Here is a 21,140-nt window from a genome sequence, read left to right on the forward strand (position 1 = left end):
ATGGCACTCTAAAATGTATTTAGAAAACCAAAAAAGGGAAATGTGTGGTGAGACCCCACGAAGTAGAGTAGCCAAAGCCGTCTGCACCTTGAACCACCTAACAGTCCCAGAGAAATCCCAGAACCTAACAATCCTGAATAATTTTCTATTCTTGCAGTCATCTGGGGATGCTCAATTATCTAGATGTAAGGTAATTGAATATTATGAATAAGTGGAAAGGTCCATGGGACCTTGTCACATGGGAACGTGGATATGCACATGTTTCTATGGACACCAGAATACAGTGGATACCTGCCAGGTGTGACCATCCTGCCCTACATCATGCTCAGGACCAGAGACAATATCCTCATGATGATGCTCCAGCAGATGTCAAGGAATAGTGACTTAAACAACTTGCACAGCTGCCACACAGAGAACTGGAATTTCTTGAGATGACAAGTCTATTTAAGGATTTTATCTATTTATGGACATGAAGGTTTTATACATATTTAAACATGAGGACTTGACTTGAAGATTTTGAGACAGATTATTTTTCTTCTTGTAGTTTTTCCCGGAGTTCTGAGAGTTGCAATGTTTCCTGTTTTTAGAGTTAAGTTGTAAATTTGTAACCTTTAGCCATAAGCCTGCCCCATGCCAATTTGGTAACTTGTTATATTAGCAGTCCCGCCTGACAGCTCCCCGAGAGTGAATGCTACAACTTCAAAGGTACATGGGGTACATCGCCACCTGAAAGGGGGCTGCAGCTGTTGCATTGAGCTGAAAACCTCATTAAAGCTTTTCAAAGCCTAGGTCTAGTTTTTTTCAGAATGCCATGTATGTTATCTTGTCTGCAAGGGCCCCACAGAGGGTGACAGACACTGCTTTTGTATTTAAAAACAAAAAGGGGAACTGTGGTGCCCTATATCTGGCCTGGAGGCCTCATAGTTAGAAATAATCCCAACACATCATTGCAACAGTTGGGAAAGGGAGAAATATCATTCCAGTTTTCTACATGTGAAGGCTTGCTTTGTTTTCTTCCAGATACTGGGGAGGCAGGCAAGAAGGGGCTACATCTCCTGCAGAACTTGAACAACTGCAGGGTTCCCTATGAGTTGCTTTTCAAAGTCTGCTCCTGGACAACGAAGTCTGCAAAACCTAAAGGCACCTGATAGAGCCACCACTGGTCTGGGCAGTCACCCAATCTGGTATGAGTGGTGTCTCACTCCCACAACATACGACAAGATATGACAGGACATGAAAGGATGTCACCCTCTTTTGCCTCCTGAACCAACCTGTTCCTTAATAATCTGGAGAAAGATTCTAATTACAAAGAAAGAACTTGATTCCAAATCCACTAAAACATACAAGACAGAATACACTGCAAATTAATTTAAGGAGTAAAAAAAAAAAAAAAAAAGCTAAACCAAAAATATTTTTAAAACTCATGCCAAGGTTAATCAAGTCCCTCTGCTTATACCTGACTTCCCTTTGAGACACTCATTTCCAATGTATTTGTATGCACTTGCAGTAATGCTGTATAATGGAGCAAGCTTCCAGCCTTTCGGACCTTCCTGCATCCAAACTCTGGCTATGATGCACTTGCAGATGCTTAATTTTAAGCATCATGGAGCTCCATTCCCAGGTCTTATGTGCCCCTTTAATGGCAGACCAGTGCTCAGAGAAAGGTTTTTGGTAACCAACTCCGTATCACTTCTTCACGTGCACAGCAAGCATGCTGAAAGCAGTGTGTATGGGGAAAACAGCACCAGGACTTCCAGATGTAAAATCCTGAACACATGTGGTTTCTGGAATATGGTTCTTGGGAGAAGCCCAGTCCTGCTGCTGTCTGAAATACATCAAGAAAACACCTTAAGGAGAGAAGAAACAACAAAAACACTCACAGCAGCCATTTCCTAGGCTAGAAAACAATGGAATTTTTATTGAACAGAGATGGCTCATAAACACACTCAAAGGAGTTCCACCTGCTGTTCAGCAATATTCATTGCTATCTGGTAATAACCTATGGGGGCAGCTGTATAAAACAGGAATAAAATACCAAATGGCTATATTCATTAATAACTTTGCCTCCTAAATACAGAACCGTAAGTATTTCAAGTCTGAAAATAGACCACAATTAGCATTTAAACCAAACCTTTATGATAACAAATATACAAAAAAAAAAAAAAAAAAAAGGCAGTCAATATATTAAACATTTAAATCAATAGCATACATTTCTCAGAGGTAAACATTGAGCAAACAAAGCCCCCGATGACGTTCAGGAATCAGGTAGAAGTTTCAAGGTCAAGCTCCAAACACTGTAGCTTTTCTAAATCCCTACTGGTATTATACTTTTATCTAGCCCCTACATTGAAAACTATGTAGCATGAACATTTGAAAATATAACATTGGCTATCCAGCAGGGAATTGGGAGTTACTTAAGTCCTCCTTGTGTTTTTATTGGAGCACCTGTGGAGATAGAGGGCAGTAGGAGTCAAGCACTTTGTTTTGCAATGTTGGGGTTTGAGTTGTGTTCTAGATGAGTGCAACAGGATCCTCATACCAAACACGAATTCCAGCACTGACAAGAGAGTATTTGCCTGACAACCTGAATGAGGAATCAGCCTTGCAACTTGCATTAAACAGAATGGGACTTGCACACCTGCCTATTTACTGAAAGCCTGTGCTATTTCTACTGCACAGAAAAAAAAACTTCCTTCAGTAGCTGATCTAAGCCTGAGGTTGAAAGCTTAGGATACGTACATACACTCAAAAATAATGTGATAAATCTACTATCGACAACTAATAAAAGTTTGTATTGCAATATTGCTCACAACATAAATGTACAATTTGCACAAAACATGGCTCTTCAACATGAATATTTTGCAAGCTACTATATATATATATATGTATATATAATATGTATAATTTCTTTTCTTAAAGAATTATATGCCAGAGTGCATGCAAAGAATTTCAAAGCAGTAGCACAACAGGAGCAATCACTTGTTTACAGGTTACTGAGACCATTCAATACAGAAACAGTGGGATATTAGATAACAGACAGACAAGTAGGTAGATGTATGTACACACTGCTTCTTCAGGGACCTCCCCATGTGATACCTGAATCTCAGACCCCTTTGAAAAACCAAACAGGGTTCTGAAGGTTCCCACACTCTGACCATAAATCACTTCTGTTGGAGATGACAGCAAAGGAGGCACTTGTCCTTTAGCCAGGAGTAGAGGCAAGCAATCTTCTCCATAGCCAACATCTATTCCATGTCCTGCTCCCGCATTTGTAAGCAGTGAGTGGTGAGCATCTATCCATCCAATGTTTTAGCTGGTCCCAAGCAGTCTCCTGCAGCCTTTACAGCTGGAAATCCAGGACTGAGAAGCTGGATCCCGTAAAGAGCAGTGCACAGCACTGCCACCATTCTAGTCAGATATGTACAAGGAATGACATGTATCCTCTGGTTTCAAATTTACATAGAGTATATACAAATAAAGCTATTCTATCAAGGTGCAAGTTTATTATTCTCTGGTGTGTTCCAATGAAGATTTCTTAAAAAACCTTTATACAGACCCACCGGGAGAGTTTACACAAAGTTGACGTTTTGTCAAGTTCATTATGTAGGCTTTCTTGTGCAAACTCCGTAATGGAAACTCCTGTTACTTTCACTTGGAGTTCTGCCTATGCACAGGGTTGGATTTGATAGACTACAGCCATGTCTAGAATAATTTCCTTGATTTCAAGACATTTTAAACTCTCATGAAGTGGCACCAAATGTTTGGGGTTTTTTTTCCAGGATATCATTCATCTCTATGAAATGAGGCAGGACATGTAACTGGATGTCAGGGCGCTTGCACTTCATGCACCCAGTCCAGCTTTCCTCGCTTTTCATGGGACTGTGGTGTGTGAAGCTGGCACAGTTTGGCCCTATGGGTATGTCTGGAAGTCCTTGGTGCTATTTTACACTGGCTGACGACAGGCGATGCCCTCAAAAGAAAAAAAAAAAAAAAGTCCAAATGCAATTTACTAAACAGACTGATGCTCTAAACAGATGGATATGGAATGCAACTTGTCTAAAATTAGAACGGTTGTTTTCTTAGGCAGGTCTAAATTAATAAAAATCTTTCCCATCCCACGCAGGCCTCATTCTGCAGCATGTAAATATATGATGCTTCTAATAAAAGTCATTGGGAATGCAAAGCCTGTGATCAAGGAGCAGGAGGAAGGCCTGCCCTCTCCCATTTCTCTTCAGCAGAAACCTCAAGTAACATCAGTACATGTTTACGATCCCTGCTGAAGCAGAGGGGCTGTGTGCAGTGACAGCAGGATTTGGCCTTCAGCCTTTATGGTGTACCAACCACAACTGTGCAGATGACTGGATGGGAAATTACATCTGCTAGTGCATTAAAGAACCATACAGCCTTGTAGTAACTCCCATTAAAAATTCCCACTGACTTCAGGAAAGATAGAGCAAGAGAGCAGTCTTTAGCAAGGGCGTGTTCTGCTCCACTGGAATTATGTCCCACAAAAATCTTTCTGTAATACTATTTTCCACCCTTTTGTAAGCTGATTATATCAAGGCATTCACAGCAGAGGGTTTGCACATGTCCTCTCAAGCTAAGGGAGGCATGTCACACTGGAAACAAAGATCTCATTAGGTTTTTTCCTTTTTCAGAGTAATGCAATAATAAAAAACAACTTGCTGATTTCACATGCTGCAGTGCCTTTAGACAGCCTTAACAAAATGATATCTTATGACAAAGGAATCATAATCTCATTGGAGATTTTAAAAGGATCAGCATCAGACAGACATTAAATGGGGTTTAAGATGACCTAAGGTGCACTTGGAGAAGATGCTGTGAGAGTGCTGCAGCAATTAAAAAAAGAATTCAAAAGAAATTAAATACAAACACACCCTTTAAAATAATGTTCAAGTTGTGGACGCAGTGGACAGAAGCAAAGCCATCACCTCAAATTATGGCCGAGCTCCTCTATTTTTTATACATTCCCTTCTACCTTGGTTCTGAGTGCCCCCAGTTAGTCTCTCTGGGGGTGGGGGGATTGTGCCGGATCCTTAACAGCACAAACCAGGCAGTTTTCAAAAGCATCTAACACACACAAGAGAATTGTATCTTTGAATGAGCTACAGATGCTTATCTGTCCTTTTCAGAAAAAAATATTTGGTTCCAGAAACATTTGTATTTCTTAGATATAATCTTTCTCCATTGAAAAATGTCTGCTACCCTATTGTCCATACTCTGTTATTTTGTTTTTATCCACCATAAATGGGTAAACAAGGGGGGAAAAAGCTTCACCTGTGTTGTTAATTATAGAATTATAGATGACCTCAAACATGCCTGTGAAGCCACAAACCAGTATTTAAGCCGCATCTGCGGGATGGAAGACAGGATCTGTGTGTTTGCTGATGATGGCTGTTGGGTTATGTGATCTTTCATTTCCTTCTCAATAAAAAGTGAAATGAAACCTTCACATAAAACCCCAACAAAAGATGGCAGCAAGCAAAACCACTTTACTAGGAAAAAAAAACCAAACCCAAATTCATAACAACCATAACAAATGCAAAACAATCATAACCATTACTGGGTTTGTATTACACAAATTAGGAGTCTGCCTAAAATCTGAAAAAAAAAAAAAAATCAAGATCAGCACAGTGGCTCTGCACATCTTATTTCTGGGACATCCTGTCCTCTTGTTTTCACTTTTCTTTCTTAGCTTTCAGTCCCAAGACATCTCAGGGACAGGTGGGAGTGTATGTGAAGAGGGAGAAAGGAAGTAAAGAGCTGTCCCACAGACAGTGCTGCTCTTCTGTCTTTTCGGGATGCTCACACAGGGACTTCTAATTTAGGTGTTGCTTTCAGTGATAAAGACATAAACCCAGCCCTTCAGAAGCTGATCATTCTCCATTTGAAGTTCAGACTGTGCTTTCTAATTACATATATGCATTTGGCCTGCAAAGACTTCAAAGGTGACACTATTATGAGAGATGGAAAACAGACCTAATCCACAGACTAGAGAAATCAATGAAAAGGCTTCCAGCCATTTTAATGGAGCAAATTTCATCATGCTGTCACGTTTTGGTTTGTGAATGATGTTATAGTAGAATCTTAACTTGTATTTTTTCATAGAACGTTCATATATTTTTAACATGTAAATTACTTCTTGAACCCTGTATCAAGTATTTATAAATGCTAAACGAGGTACAAAGTGAAACTCATTTGGGAAAGTGAAGCAGAGGGTGGTTTAGCTGCACTAATGGATATTGCATTAATGCTTAGCATCAAGGAAGGCTGACTGCCTTTAACAAGAAATCTCATTACAAACGTGACTTCACACCTCATAACATATCCTGTATATCTATTTACTGTCCATCTCTCTCTCTTGAACATACATACAATGATAACTATGGACACAAAATCCAAAGCACTGCACATGCTTCATCTTTTCTTCCCAATAACAAACCAAGCAAAACCCCCTCCAAATCCCCCCAAAACCAGCCAACCAACACAACACCAAAACCCACAAAGAAACAGAAAATTCTCAGCATGGATGACTGCAATTCAATGTTTTACAATCTCACTTCTGCTGTGAATGACTTAAGACACTTTCCAGACTTTAACCTAATGAAAAGCCTGCTCTGAGGATAACTAATGTACAAATAGCATTACAAGAAGCTTTCAGAGGAGTAGGACTGAAGGATGCTCTAGCAGCCCACCTGTTACTGGGGGTGGGGAGGGCAGGTTGAGAGAATGTGTTATTTCCTGTGGGTTTTTCTTTTCTCTCCTCTCCATGGTAGATGGCACAGCTAAGAGAGAGTGGAGAAGAGGAGCACTGATCCTAACTTGGGGCTGTAAACAGCAGAGATCCATTATTCAACCTTCCCCAAAATGCCAAAGAGACCAGTAGGAGGAATGTCCTGCACTGCAGAGAGCGGGATTTGCTTAACTTGGTGTCTGCATAATGTTCAGGCACCTCTGTTCCCCACTGGCACAGCACATATGGCTGCAGAACAGCTGCAAGGCTCCAGAGAAACAGGAACAAGAAGCAACCTTCTGGTCAAAATGCACCGATGGGATTTAAAAGGGTCAAGCTTTTCTAGTATGAATTGGAATCTAGCCAGGAACATGAGGTCAAAAAGCTCTGAGATACATTCCTATAGTTCATGTATTCTTCAATGGATAAACATTACCCACAACCGAAGTAAGACTGCACATTTTACTGCATCCCCAAATGGCACAATTAGTCATTGGCTTAATAATTGCAAGACAAAACTCAGTTCCCAAGGTATTGAACTGACTGGGTTAAGCAGGGTATTTGACCAAAGAGACTGCTCGGATGCTGGGGAAGCAGCTTTCACTCTGAAGAGGCTCCAGAGGCTTCCTGTGCTCCTTCCTACTTTCTGCCCCAGTAAGGCACAACTGGGGTACAGGGGGCTTTCGACTGTGCTGAGGAGCAAATCCCAGCTTGCAGATGTGTTGTGAGCTTTTCAAAAGCTATGCAGAACAGAGAGAACCTGACTTTGGAAAGGCTCATCTGAAAGCCTCTCATGCAGTAAGCTACCAGATATTCAATTTATCCACTGCTGGGAAGGGGAAAGGGTAAGGCTGGACTCTCTTGAACCTGTAGCTTTAACAAGTCCAGATGTTTTGAAACATGTTAATCTGTCCCTGCCAAAATAAGGTTTTGACCTTAATTAATAAAAATTACCTCCTAGCACACTGATTTTCCTAAAGTGGCAGTCTCTTTTTTTTTTTGTTTCTGAGAATCTCTCCTTTCTTTTGTGGCTTATTATAAACCATAAATGATTTTCAATTGGGTATTTCAGCAAGGCTTTCTCCCTGTCTTTGTTTGCCCTAGAAAAGCAGTAAGAAACAAGATTGCCTCTCACTGTGCTGGGCAAAGCCAAATAATGGAAGTTTTAATGATACCACAGCAGCAGAGATGATGGGGAGTGGGAAGACCAAAATTAACCAGCAGCAGCAGTGCAGATATTTGTAAGGACAAGAAAGTGCCACTGATTGCTTCAACTCCATGGCTATATCTGAGCACAGGACCAAACAAACCCTCTGTGTGAGCACCGAAGAGACTGGAGCCAACTGGGCTGGTTGGGAATGCCAAGCAAGTGGTGGGAGATGGGGCTGCTTCCCCTCTTCCTGCTCTCCCCTTCCCTTTGATTTCATGGAAACTCTGAGTTGGGGGACAAATGAATTAGGCAAGAGTGAACACTATACCTCTGGAATCAGAGGCAATGACCTGAGGTTATACATTCAAATTCTTGGACCTAATCCTCTTCCCTTACTAAGACCTCTTCATTAGTGTGCCATCCAGCATGGCCAGAAACCTGTGCCTAAGCTAAGCACGCCCATTCCATGCTGTCACCACCTCTACGGGATGAAAGAACAAAACGGTCAGCCCGAAGGTGAAAAATGCCTCTCCAAAGGAAAGGAAACAACCAAGTAGTTGTTCTGGTACAATCAAGTAGACAGATTTAGCCAACTAAACACGCAAAGCATAAGGTGATTGTAGAATTTAACCTACCCAACCAATACAACCTCGCTTTTAAGTTGCTGCCATGTCTCCTGTGTGTTTTAGCAATGGGTAGCCCAAGCAAATCACAAACCCCATCATCTAATGAGACTCTTGACTTTGAGGTGGTAAGACACCACATTTTAAGTCCTGTGCAGGCATGCAAGGTAAACACACTCTAGGCCAGTCATGGCTGTTCCATGCAAGAAGCCTTGGACAGAGCTGAAGGAATGACAGCTTAATGGCAACAAAAAGAAACTGAACACCCTCCTCCTACCCACACTGAGCTTGCTTCCCCAGCTCAAAGGCTCACTGAAGGGAGCCAACAAATTCCCATTAGTCTTTCTGCAGGTTTCCAGATTTTTCTTCTGCTTTGGGCACCACACACATAATATTCTCAGCAGTGGTCTCACTGAAGTCATGGAGCATTGAGCAACTTGGCTTTGCTGGTTTTTGCACTTGAAGGCCAGTTACAAACAACAGGTCAGGTGAAATTGTACTGAAAAGTGATAATCTGGTCAGAGTGGGCATCTGCTGTTTTCACCCACTGGAGATAACAGGCCTTACCTCAAAATAAATAACAAGATTAAAAAATAATAATTTTGTTATAAATGTATGGTAGTGCTGCAGGTTTGTTTGCTTATACGTTGACATCTAAAATTAGTAATGTTCTCATCTATGGGGTTTCAGATATTATCTGTGGGCTATTTCAAGGCTAACATCTTGCAAACTAGTTTATTAAATTTTAGGAAAATCCTAGGCAGCTTTTTAAATTCTTATAAATCTCAACATCTCTGTGCCAGAGGATGAAAGCTACATCAGGCCCTTCACTTCTGCAAAGCACTTGCAGAGCCTCATGAGAAAGACACTTTGTCAAACAAACTAACGTAAAGTCTTCGGCTTTATGTAAGTCTCATTCACCACCCTCACAATCAAACAAACACAACAACAAAAAACCAACCAACCAACAACTAACCAATCAAACCACAACCCCCCAAAAAAACCAAATGAAACAAAAACACACACACACACAAAACCCCCAAAAAACCAAACCCAACCCAAAAAATACCACAGTGGCTTCAGAGGCAACTTTAATGAGTGCAGGTTTCAGGCTGTCATCTTTCAGCAGTATTTTTAAAACAGAGCCAGAGCCAGCTCCTGAGGGACCTGAGGGACCCTGAATATGTGCAACTGACTTCAACTAGTTCTGGAGGTTCCCAGCTTCTCCCAGGATTCAACCCATAGACGGGAGCACTAGGGATGGCTACTTTTTCTAGGACGGCCTAACCCTTGCCTTGAGTATGTGAATGTGTTAACTTTAAAAAAAAACAACACTTAAACAGGGTCCTGGCATGCCTGAGTCCCCACAGACCTAGCAGCATTCCACACCTTAACAGAAGCCTCCTCTGATTTTAGGCAGGTACAGCTAGGAAGAAGAGATGGCCTTTCCTTTTTATCCAGAGCAGTTTATTTCAGTGCAAACTTCCCTTCTTATTTCTCACCTTTAAAGAGCAGCACATGTTGCTATGCTTTGAAACAAAACTGGAATTTATGAAAGCCCCCAGCACATCACACACTGCAGCCCATCCAGGACTTGTGCAACGTTTGGTATGAAGCCAGAGGATATTCAGTGGGAAAAGGCTCAGTGTCCAAAGCAGCACGTGGAGGATTCAGCAAGCAGCTCTCATTAGTGCCAACAGGAGCCTGGCTACTAAACCTTCACACCTTTTTAAAGATGTCTTTACAGACATTTGCACAAATCTACTCCGGAGCTGAAACCAAGCAGGCAGAAGTTTTAGCTGGGGAAAAAATAGTCTTAGCCATTAGAAAGCTGGCCCTGTTCCAGAACAGACAGCATCTGGCCACCAGCTGTGTTTAGAGGACAGCAGGCCTAAGGAATAGATCAGGGGAAAATCAGAGAAATAAGTAGACAGTGCTGAAATTTGAAATTAAAAGAATGCCAGCCTTCCCCTGTGATGTCCAAAACCTTTGCTCTCCTACATTCCCCATCCTTTTCTCTTTCCAGCTCTTGAGCCAATTATTGGAAAATCAGCTATTCAGGACAACAGATACCACTTCTGGGCTTGGGAAGGAATCCAGCAGGGCTCTAGAGTGAAAAAAAACCCCAAAAAACTGGGAAGTGTGGAAACTGGCAGGCAGCACACGAAGCTAAGTAGGAATCTGAGGAAATTCTGGAAACTAAGGGAGGACTGTGTAGGGATATAAGGAAAGATCTGCCATGAGGCAGGGACAGGATGTCTGTAAGTCCTCAAATATTACAGCAGTGGATTAGTATAACAATGACAGATGGAAAGGCACCTTCACTCATTACAGGCTGGAAAATGATGACTAAAAAAAGAAAATCCTAAGTTTTTCTAAGGATGTTGTATTTTTTTCCATTTTACCAAGTCTGGAGGCAATATTTGGCCTCAAAATGTGTAAATTATTGCAACTCATACAAAGACTAAAGGAAGAGAAAGCTTTTTATTTTCCAAGATGATAACACCATGTCTCAAAAAAATGCTAATAAAATGCTCTGTTGGAAAGAGCCTTATCTGATAGGGATGGTATTCATGGGCACCCACTGAAACTCACATTGTTTTTTAGATTAAATTGACAAGAGCCCTTCCCCCAGCCCCAGATTAATGGAATGAAGAATCCATGCATGAAGCCACATATAATAAAGGTTGGTGATTATGAAACAGGCTAGAAGACACGATCAGAATTGAAATTGATCTTGATGAAGTGGGGAAATTGCCCTGATTAGAGCAGAACAAATTTAATAAAGAGAAATTAAAAGAGTTATATTTTGAAAGGTGTAGTAAACAAATGCACAAATTAAGATAGAACTCCTTGGGAAGGCAGCAGTGAATCCCTCAGGAATTATAAGACAGACTAGATCAAAGTCAGCCATGGGATGTTCTTGTAGAAAATATTTAGAGATGTATTTTCTGATATGCTTTACATAAACCACAGCAACAGTTTCCCTGCTTTGCTTGTTAATGTATAAAACTCCTGATGAAGTACAGAAATTTGAGGAAAATGGGAAGCCATGAGGGAAATGACAGCAAAAATCAGAGCCTTAGAAAACACTAACAAAGGAACTAGGAAAGACTATACTAGTGATGCAAGGTGGATAATTCCTTTCATACATAGAATAACTTTCTAAAAAAATCTTGTAAGATCATCTGTTTTTCTTGTCAATCAGGACTTGAAGGAAAAGTGGCTTGATTTGCAATGAAGAAATTCTCATGTCTTTTAGGAAAACCTTCTGATTAAGAGAGTGGTGAAGATCATGGATCCCTGTGAATGGATTTTTGAACAGCCTGCCAGCTGCACATTGTCTGGCATGGCTCAGCTGGACCTCACCCAGCCTCACATCAGGAGAGGCAGACTAAAATCACCCTTTCTGAACTCTGCTTTTTGGATCCACAAAGGTTTGCTGGCTGCTTCCAGGAGAAACGAATGGCAAGTTTACACAGGCTGGCTTTTCTGCTGGCAAATGTCCTGGGGACCACTGGTCAAAAAAAATTGAAAGTTATGACTTTTTTTCTTAAGGTTTTCTTCAGTTATACGTCTGTGATGTTTCGATTACCAGTATTTTCAAGAGCAGAAGTTATTCCTGTATAAATCCTTAGCTGCAGTCCCTTCCTGTAACAGCTCGGGGTGCCCAAACACAGTGACCACGCCACGTACAGCCACCAAAGGCCCCACTGAGCCCTTCACTGCTGAAAGAAACCCAGAGAACTTCACCACAGGTACTCTCAACTCACAAGAACTAGCGCGGAGTTACCAGTGTTTCCCTCCCATTTAATATAACGATTATTGTTTTAAAAACTTTGCTATTTTAAACCATGAGGCTGCAGGGTGAGGTCTGCTCTTAGCTAGTTATTTTTGTCATAGAAGGATGGGTTTCCATGGATCAGAAGGCACACCAAGCAACAACAATCACCCCTGTGTTGCTGTTGTATTAACTATGGTCTTGCTTCTCTGTGATCACAACATTCACACAAAAGTAGCCATTACTTTAAAGTTCCAGACAACACCTTGAGTGAACACCTACTGTGCAGAAAGCAGTATCTAATTGACTGATATGCTGTGTCTCTGCAACACTGGTGGCAGTTTAGACATTTTGTCATTTGTTGCAGAAACTGCAGAGGCTTTAGAAGACCAAGCACAAGGAGGATTTACACATCAGAGTCATAAAACAGCTTCCTACTGATAGCTAAAGCCAAAACTGTGTTCTCTGAGCATGGGAAAAGCTGGAACATGGAAGGGGCACCTGATGTAGATGCTTCAACAAAAGAAAAAGAGGTTAACATGCAAACTTCTAAATTTCTTAGAATGGCACGCTAGAAAATAAATATATTAATGTCACCTTGCCATGGAGAAGACAACATCTTTGCCTGCTTCTGTGGTTTTCAGAGAGAAGGCATCCGGAATGTTGTGGCACATAGATTTGTCTTGCTAACAATATGTTGCAAAATAAACAAAGCTTTGACATTTAAATCACAACCCCCACCCCACCCAAGCCCTGCATTTGTAGATTACCTATACATTCTCTGGATACAGTGAGAAATCATTCTACAGTACATATTTAATTATAATTTTAAAAAGTCTTACTCAGACACAATCCCTGGCCAGTAGCAAAATATCCACACATCACTATAGTAGAGATCTGTTATTATCTCTTCACTGCAACAAACAGAAATCAGCATCTCGAGAAGGAGCTCCAGGGGTATCATATCGCAGCCAATCGCACCAGATAAAAAAATAAGCTAATTTCACAGATGAAGTTTGACAAGAAGTAACATTGCATTTGTCCTGGCAAAACGAAGCACGAACGTAACATTTCACAGGTACAGTTACCATGCAAACGCATGTTTGTTGAGTTTGTCATTGAATTCAACCCAAATCACGAGTAGCATGCAGTTCTCCTGCCCCCCCCAACTACTGTATTAGAGACAGTCTGGGTAATGTGCCTGTCTGGCGTAACCATAGCCCCTTAGGCAAGATTATACCACCCTAGGAAGGAATACAAGCAAAAATTGATCATACGTGTGTTTACACAATGTACATTTTTACCATTTAAAAAACCAAAACGTGTTACATAGATTCTCAAACACAGCTCTGTTGAAAATGAGAAATTAAGCTTAAGAAATAGGTTTTAAACTACAAGGCCACCCCATTATTTTTTACGAACAGTTTAAAAAGTTCCCACCCCTAAAAATCTGCCAGTATATTTCCTCAACTGTAACAGTCTTACCCACTCTCTAATACAGTTGATCTTTGCTGGACAGCAATAACAGTTCTTACATTTCTTAAATGCACGAGATAATGGACTCTGGGATAGATACAGTTCTTAATTCTGTAACACTGGAACAAATCTGACTTAAATGATTAATTGGTCAATTCAGGTGTTCCCCAGCACTACCCTTCAGGCAGGGACTTCTGCTGTTCACTGATGTGAGTTCTGGCTTTCGTTGGCATCAAGCTCCACGAACAGGCTCGTGTTCAGCATGTGAGTACAAGGGCAATTCACTGGATACTCTGGTACCCAGCTTGCTCAAAACCAGGGAGGAACTTTGTCTTCTGTATTCTCTCATCCAGGTGGGGACACAGCCCCAGCGCAGTGCCTTTGGCTGGAACAGAACTATTTGGATGCAATGTAGAATTTTTTACATTTTCTCTTTTTTTTTTGTAGTCATTTAAGCAACTGCAACAGGTTTGAGCAACTGCAACAGCAGACTTAACTTGCAGGGTCTTTGATTAGAGGGTTACCATCTTCCTCAGCTTTACACAACAGAGCCCTTTGAAGAAGACAAATGAATTGATTGAATCCTTGTGGCCAACGTCCTCTGTAAGTCCTCTAGTACATTCTGACCAGATGTTTCTCCATTCTTGTCATACAACAATTGTTTGAAAGCTTCGTTTTCAATGAGGACCATCATATTTTTTAGAAAGTAGCCTTCACAATAGGCAGATAGTTCTGTGACGCCGAGGAACTACAAGAAGTGAAATTAGAGAAAGATAACCATTCTGATAAAACCCAGGCAGCAAATACAGTGCATAAGAGCTGCACACAAACAAATACAGAAGCTAAGCCTTTTAGACAGGCACAGTCTAAAATGTGCTTACTTACACATATGAATGCGTGGAGAGGAAGGAGTTAATAAAACAGTATTTTATGCTATGATTCTCATAATAATTCCATGTTAAAAGACCCTGGCTGTTGGGGAAACAAAATTCCACAGGCTGAAGCTTTGCTCCCTTGGAAATTGATGGGAGTTTTACCACAGAGTTTACCAGACCCATGATTTCATGCTAGAAGTTACACCCTAAAACTGCAGGTTTGGGAAAACTTTACAGACCATGTTTCAAGAATGCTGTCCTTAGTAATGATGGGGCATATGACTGCAGAAAGATGTCATGCAAAATTTCATGCTTTGAGGAGAAATGGAAATAATCATCCTTTGAAAAACATCTCCCCAGAGCAGAGGTGGATTTCCCAGCATTGGACCCTTTAAGATGCAGCTGAGCAGGGTGCTGGGACATCTTGTCTAGACTGTACTTTTGCAAAGAAAGGTTGGACCTCGTGATCCTTGAAGCCCCTTCCAAGCCGGTATTCTACAATTCTATGATTGCAATTTTAAAAATGGAAAGCCCATAGCGATATTAATGATATCAATACTCTCTAGTCAGCTTTTATTTGTAAATATGACCAAATCCACATTACAGAATCACAGAATATGCTGAGTTGGAAGGGACTCACAAGGGTCACTGAATCCAACTCCTGGCCCTGCAAGGGACCATACACCAAACAGTATCTTTCTCTCAATCTTGATGACAAAGGCTGTGCTCCACGCGTCCCAGGGCCTCTGAAAAGGCAGGGAGGTCCTGCAAGGGCAGATGAGCTTGCAAAGCAGCAAGGTCAAGGAAGGTGTCCCTGACCATGATTCTAACTAGATGATCCTTAAGCGTCCCTTCCAACCCACTGAATTCCAGAAGTCAAAGATTCATGCACAGCCAGGCTGGCTATTGCTGCAATGCCTTCCACCCAGCAGTGCCAACATGACTCTGGCTGCAAAACCCACCCAGGAACCCCATTTCCACTGCTTCCACTGGGAGGTGCAGGCACAAATAACTTGAAGGTTCAGGCTCTTACAGGCAAACCAGGAGCTGGATTTAGCCACTGGGTTTGTTAAGTCCCAGCATGTAAGAATTTTCTTCAATCAGGATGTAAATAACAGACCCATTTCACAATTCAAAGAAAACATGATTTTAAAGCAAAATAATCATTTTTACTGACAGCAATACAAATTGAGAAGCTCACACATGAGCTAGAAGACAGATCAAATATTTTTCAAATGATTCCTGCACTGCAATTTTTTTCTTTTTACATTAAATGGACCTGCAGATATACCTCAATGCTTATTTTTATAGGTGGACCTTTGTGCTATTTCAAACACTGATTGCATATTATCTGTACATGAAGACCTAACATTACTATTCTCTGTAGGAAATTCCTGATGATGGGAATGGAGGTCAGATCGGCAGGGGTTTGGAGCAATCTGCAGGATTACTCTGTTCCATCAAACCTCCATGTCACAATGCATCAGTTTATGTTTTGTATAGACCACGCAAGTTAAGGGGAAAAAAATCTCTTAAGAAATGCTTGAAGAATATTTCACTGCATTTATTTGTGCGTCATTTCCATCTTCCAAGTGAAAATCAAACTACTACACACGAGGAGAGAAAAAACTGAAACTAATCAATGTGGTAACCACCTCCACCAATGCGTGAAAATAGGTTTTCTAGGACAAGAAATGCCACGCTTTTGTGTCTAATGACTTAGGCAACCTCACAAGCTAAGTATATAATTTGATTCCAATAAGAAACTCTCCAAGACATAAAATTCTCATTACCATCCTTGCAGGGCTCTGAGCCATTGCACTTCCACAACATGGCATTTTTATATATTGACAAGGTGTCAGCAGCATTGAGTGTATCACCCCACTGGGCTTCAGACAGGAAGAAACAGGTAATGGAAATGGGAAAATGCATCTTGGAAGGTGCAAGCAGAGATGCCTACTTCACCTAGTGATTCCTGTAGAATCAGCTCAGCAGTTTGTGCTGCTGTGAATAAGGGACGGATCTCCTGCACGATGGTACACTCAAATTGAGTTTGAACTGCTCAGGGAAGGGGCTGAGAAGCTGCCACCTTGGACTTAGACTACCTAATTTTGGATTGTCACTCGATCAGGTACCTATTAATCAGTCCCAGTAAGTGAATGACAAATCTTAAACATGCAACAAATGTACTAACCATATGAGATACAGACATATATATATAAAAATTTACTTATTATAAAACTACCTATACAAGGATGATGGCAGACACACAACATGCAAGCATATGCAGTTATTTTTACCTTGGCATGATTATAAATATCCACGCAGTTTTCTGTATTAATGCTTTTTGCACAAATTATCTCACAGTGTCGTTGTAAAGCTTCAAGCTGGAAAAATTTAGCAGCAGAGAGAAGCTAAAAAAACACAAAAGGCATGGAAAAAATAGTCAAAAACTGCTGAGCGATACAAAAATCAGAGCTTGCTTCTTTACTGTTTCATTATATTTTTTTCTCTGCCCCTTCTTCAGTTAGCATGAAAGTACTAAAAAAAGTCAGAATGAGAAGATTGCTTGGTTGTTTTAACCCTCTGCAGTCCCTTCTAAATCAGTGGGAATCTATACACAGAGAGAACACCAAGGACTGCTCAGGTGCACATGCTGACTTTGGAATGGGACAAGGAGGAAAAGAAACAGCGGCTTGAAGAATATTCTGCCACTTTGTAAACACTACTCTGCAATAAGGGACCCGCAAATACCTCCCCAAACCCCAAAGTTCTGGTTCAACTTTCAACTATTCCCCAAGATCTTATTGAAAAAGAGCACCTGGCTGTGGGGAAGTCAGCAGAAAGGTCAGGATCAAGAGTATAGAGGAATTCAAACCAAACAATGACGACCATCCTGGGCAGTCTTAATCTAGAGAGACAATAAACCTCAAATCTTCCACCTCAGCAGGCTCAAGGGAATAGAATCAGATTCCCATATGCTCCTTGTCCTAGCTTGTGAGCAGCTGTAAGGGGATTTCCAGGCCAGGAGCGCTGAAACACAGTCTGGGGTCCATGTTACTCCAAGGAACAAGTGCACAGAGGTGGGAACCAGCTTTGTGAATGTCATGTGTCTGTCACTGCTCTACCACAGCTCTCCTGACACCAGCACTGATGTCCCTCTTTGGCCCTGCATCCCCACTATGGCTATACTGCCTACCCCAGCACCTCCTTGGCATCTCTGCATGCCTGTGGGGTGAAAATGGCTTGAATTTTGAGTTCTCCAACTGATGTCAGCAGTATTAAGATTTCCTCTATTGCCCTTTGCCCTTTTTCTGTCCTTTTACAGCAGGAAAAGTAATTTCATTTTCTGTCTTTCCATGGTAGGTTACTGGCTCTCTGCTCTGCTTTAGAAAGCAGGTTGGAGTTCTTCATTGCTTGACACCTTGCTGTAACCCAGCCAGACCTTAGGCCAAGCTGTTCACATGTTTAAATAGCACTTTTTCAGGTACTCAGGCTTTTACACAGCCCTTGTTATTTGGGACTCATAACAAAAAGCTAACGTGCATCCCAAAGGGGCTCTCATGCTGCACTGAGGAACAAACAAAACCCTGAAACTTCCATGACATTATTCTGACTTCTCCTATGCAGTCTGCTCAAGATCTACTTTAATCCATAAATAAATCCAAGTGCTGGAAATCTGCAGTGCTGATGTGATAGCAGCCAGCTGGCCCCAATTATGAATTGCAGTAAAGATTTCTGTGGAGTATTTCTGGTGCTTCTTGTTATCATATTTGTAATAAGGCAAGTTACTAAATGCAGTTTTGAAAGATAAAGCCAAATCCTATTCCAGCTGCCTCTGTGGCTCAAGCAGTCATGTGCTGGTTTGTAATTACTTTAAACTGTGAGGAACCATGGCCAAATCTGTTATCAAGAGATCAATCAATCAGTCATACATTCTGGAGTCTCAGAGGTTTTGAGATGTCACAAAAGTAGAGCAAGCTGCCAGCTGAAATGCAGCACAAGCTTTTTAACAGCCTAGGTGATAACACACACATCTCTATAGAGCCACTGCACTGCCTGGTCTAAGATTCTCTTTTTCAGAAAAGGTTAGAAATTCAGGAAGTCTTTCAAAACTCTGAGTGAAATAGAGAATAGGAGAACTTTTCCTGTACAGCTCAGGAAGTCAGTGTGGGTATGCTTACTTAAAAATCCACTGCCTGCACTAGAGAGGGGTAATTTCAGTGCTGACCAGTTCCATACTCCAGCTGCCAGACTGTAGTGTTACAGGGACAGAATAATACAGGCAACAGTGGAACAGTGACAGGACACCAAGGAAATGGAAAGCAGCTGCACCAGGGGAAGTGCAGATTGGCCATAAGGAACAGGTTCTCCACTGAGATGGTGGTCACCCACTGAACAGGCTCCCCAGGGAAGTGCTCATGGCACCAAGCCTGCCAGAGTTCAAGGCACATCTGCACGACACTCTGAGTGATGTGCTTTAGCTTTACATTGCCCTGCAAGGAGCAGGGAGTTGGACTTGATCTTTATGGGTCTCTTCCAACTTGAGTTACTCTATGACCCTGTGATCATGGTGGGAGGCACTGATGATTACCAGCTGTTTAAGTAGCTCTGAATTCAGTATTTACTGACCTGCATTCTTTTTGGCTGCCTGAAAAGTCCCTGAATGATTATCAAGAATTTGCTCAGTATCTTAGTTCTGAATAGCTGGAGTGGTTTTGCTGATTATAGCTGACAATGACAGCACACAGTATTTGGAAGGGGATGACTTAAGGTGATCCATGAGGTTTGGTTGCATGGCTACACTGAAGGTTCAGTCAGCTCCAGCTGGATTGGTTTGCCTTTTGCAAAAGGCCACAACAGCACCTGGATGTTTTAGATCCAGTGAGAAAGGGGCAAAGAAGTGTCTATATCCCAGGGAGCAGATTATGAATGTATTCATAAAATTTGAGAATCACATGCTTGAAACTGAACTGAACTGTGTCTCCTGTGGACTTCTCTCATGGGTAAAGCCCAGCACATGCCCAAGACTTCTCCAATGTGAGGAACCAAACTGGGTGTTTTTAAAGCTGCTGAGATAGGGAGGATGGAACACTAAGCTGCTGGAAATTGGTTCCAGATTTTGGTAACACCAGTCTTGCCTCTAAGTAGGTATTCACAAAGTCTCCCAGTCTCCTGCAGGACTGCAGAGATCCTGGGCACTGCGGGTGAGGCACTGCTGGCTCTTACAGGAATGCTCAGGTCTTGCCCAATGGCAACGTGCCCTCAGGTGAATGGTACAGAGATCAGTTAGTATCATTCCCACCGCAATTAAATAAATGTGTCTTACCTCCATAATTTCATTATTTTTAATCAGGAGTGACTCTGCACCTCCATAATAAAGATACTGCATAACCAGCTGTAACAAAACAAAGGGAGTGTTTATAAAAACCAATCCAAGACATAGAGGAACAGAGGACAATGCAGGCAATACCCAAGGCTCTCCTAACTCCACCACAGATTTGCAGGTAAAAATGGCTCAAGCCTCCTGATTTCATATTCTCTCTCCCTGCAAAGCTCAGCATTTCCTTCTCACAGGTAGTTTAATGTCTCAAACCTCACCCCGAAATTGTCAGGATTTCCTGGTGAGCTCCAAACAGTTTGGATCCAAATGATTAACTCATTTTGAATTTTCAGTGTACTTCCCAGTCTGTTAAGTCCATCACTGATTCAGGCAAACACAGCATATATAACTGTTACTCCCTTACCCCTTCGCTGGCAAAGGCCACCTTCATCCAGCTGTGCGTGGGCATGCACGGATGGTAAGAAAGAGGTGGAAGAGGCTTTGCACTGTGATACAAGCCAGCTAAGAGCCCTCGGTGGGGAGCCCAGTTATTGTAGGCAGCTGGGAATTATGTGCAGCAGTAACAGGCGATACATGGAGCTGCCTGAGCTCCAGCTCAAGGCAAGGGAAGCATATCCATGTACATGCTACAGGAACAGAGAGCAAGCTCTGCCTTTTCATAGCAAAAAAACTGATTGGAGAGCACTGCTAAGGACAGGAATGACATGTATGTCTTCCAAACCTGTCCATTAAGTACAGAAAGAGCCAACTACAGAAAGAAATGCCTTATGCTGACAGGCAGTGTTTTGTGTGCACAGCCCATGTCAGTGAAATGCATGTTGTTTTATCTGCTGGGGCACATTTGCAATCAATAGCACTCTGCAGTGCTCGAACGGAGATGAAGCCTGCACTTGTGAAACCACTGCTCTGGTTTATCAGATATACAGGTACTAATTTGGAAACCACTGTGCTGGTTTATCAGATATACAGGTACTAATTTGGACAGGGCATGCATGGTGTTCCTCTTACAAGTTCCATTCAAATTCAGCGTGGGGACTGTACCTGAAAGATGGGGTACTTCACATAGTTGATCTCAATACAAGTACTATCAGACGAGGGCTTGCTAGACAGCAATGCTTTAAACCTAAATAAAAAGAA

The 21,140-nt window shown here is 41.7% G+C and overlaps 1 protein-coding gene across 4 annotated transcripts in view; it reads right to left on the reverse strand.

Annotated features, from left to right (window-relative positions):
- Positions 1 to 1,898: 1,898 nt before the first annotated feature.
- The window catches only part of ABTB3 (ankyrin repeat and BTB domain containing 3), a 184,068-nt gene continuing 164,826 nt past the window's right edge, over positions 1,899 to 21,140 (reverse strand). For all 4 annotated transcript variants that reach the window (XM_040061673.2, XM_058420229.1, XM_040061670.1 and 1 more), the window contains 4 exons: positions 21,045 to 21,126; positions 19,989 to 20,057; positions 16,960 to 17,073; positions 1,899 to 14,532 (listed from right to left, as the gene is read on the reverse strand). In XM_040061673.2, the coding sequence (XP_039917607.1) occupies positions 14,323 to 14,532; positions 16,960 to 17,073; positions 19,989 to 20,057; positions 21,045 to 21,126 (475 nt within the window). In that variant the 3' untranslated portion in view covers positions 1,899 to 14,322. The remainder of the gene's footprint in view (positions 14,533 to 16,959; positions 17,074 to 19,988; positions 20,058 to 21,044; positions 21,127 to 21,140) is intronic.

The sequence above is a fragment of the Hirundo rustica genome, chromosome 4, assembly GCF_015227805.2.
Source record: "Hirundo rustica isolate bHirRus1 chromosome 4, bHirRus1.pri.v3, whole genome shotgun sequence".
Taxonomy (NCBI): Eukaryota; Metazoa; Chordata; class Aves; order Passeriformes; family Hirundinidae; genus Hirundo; species Hirundo rustica.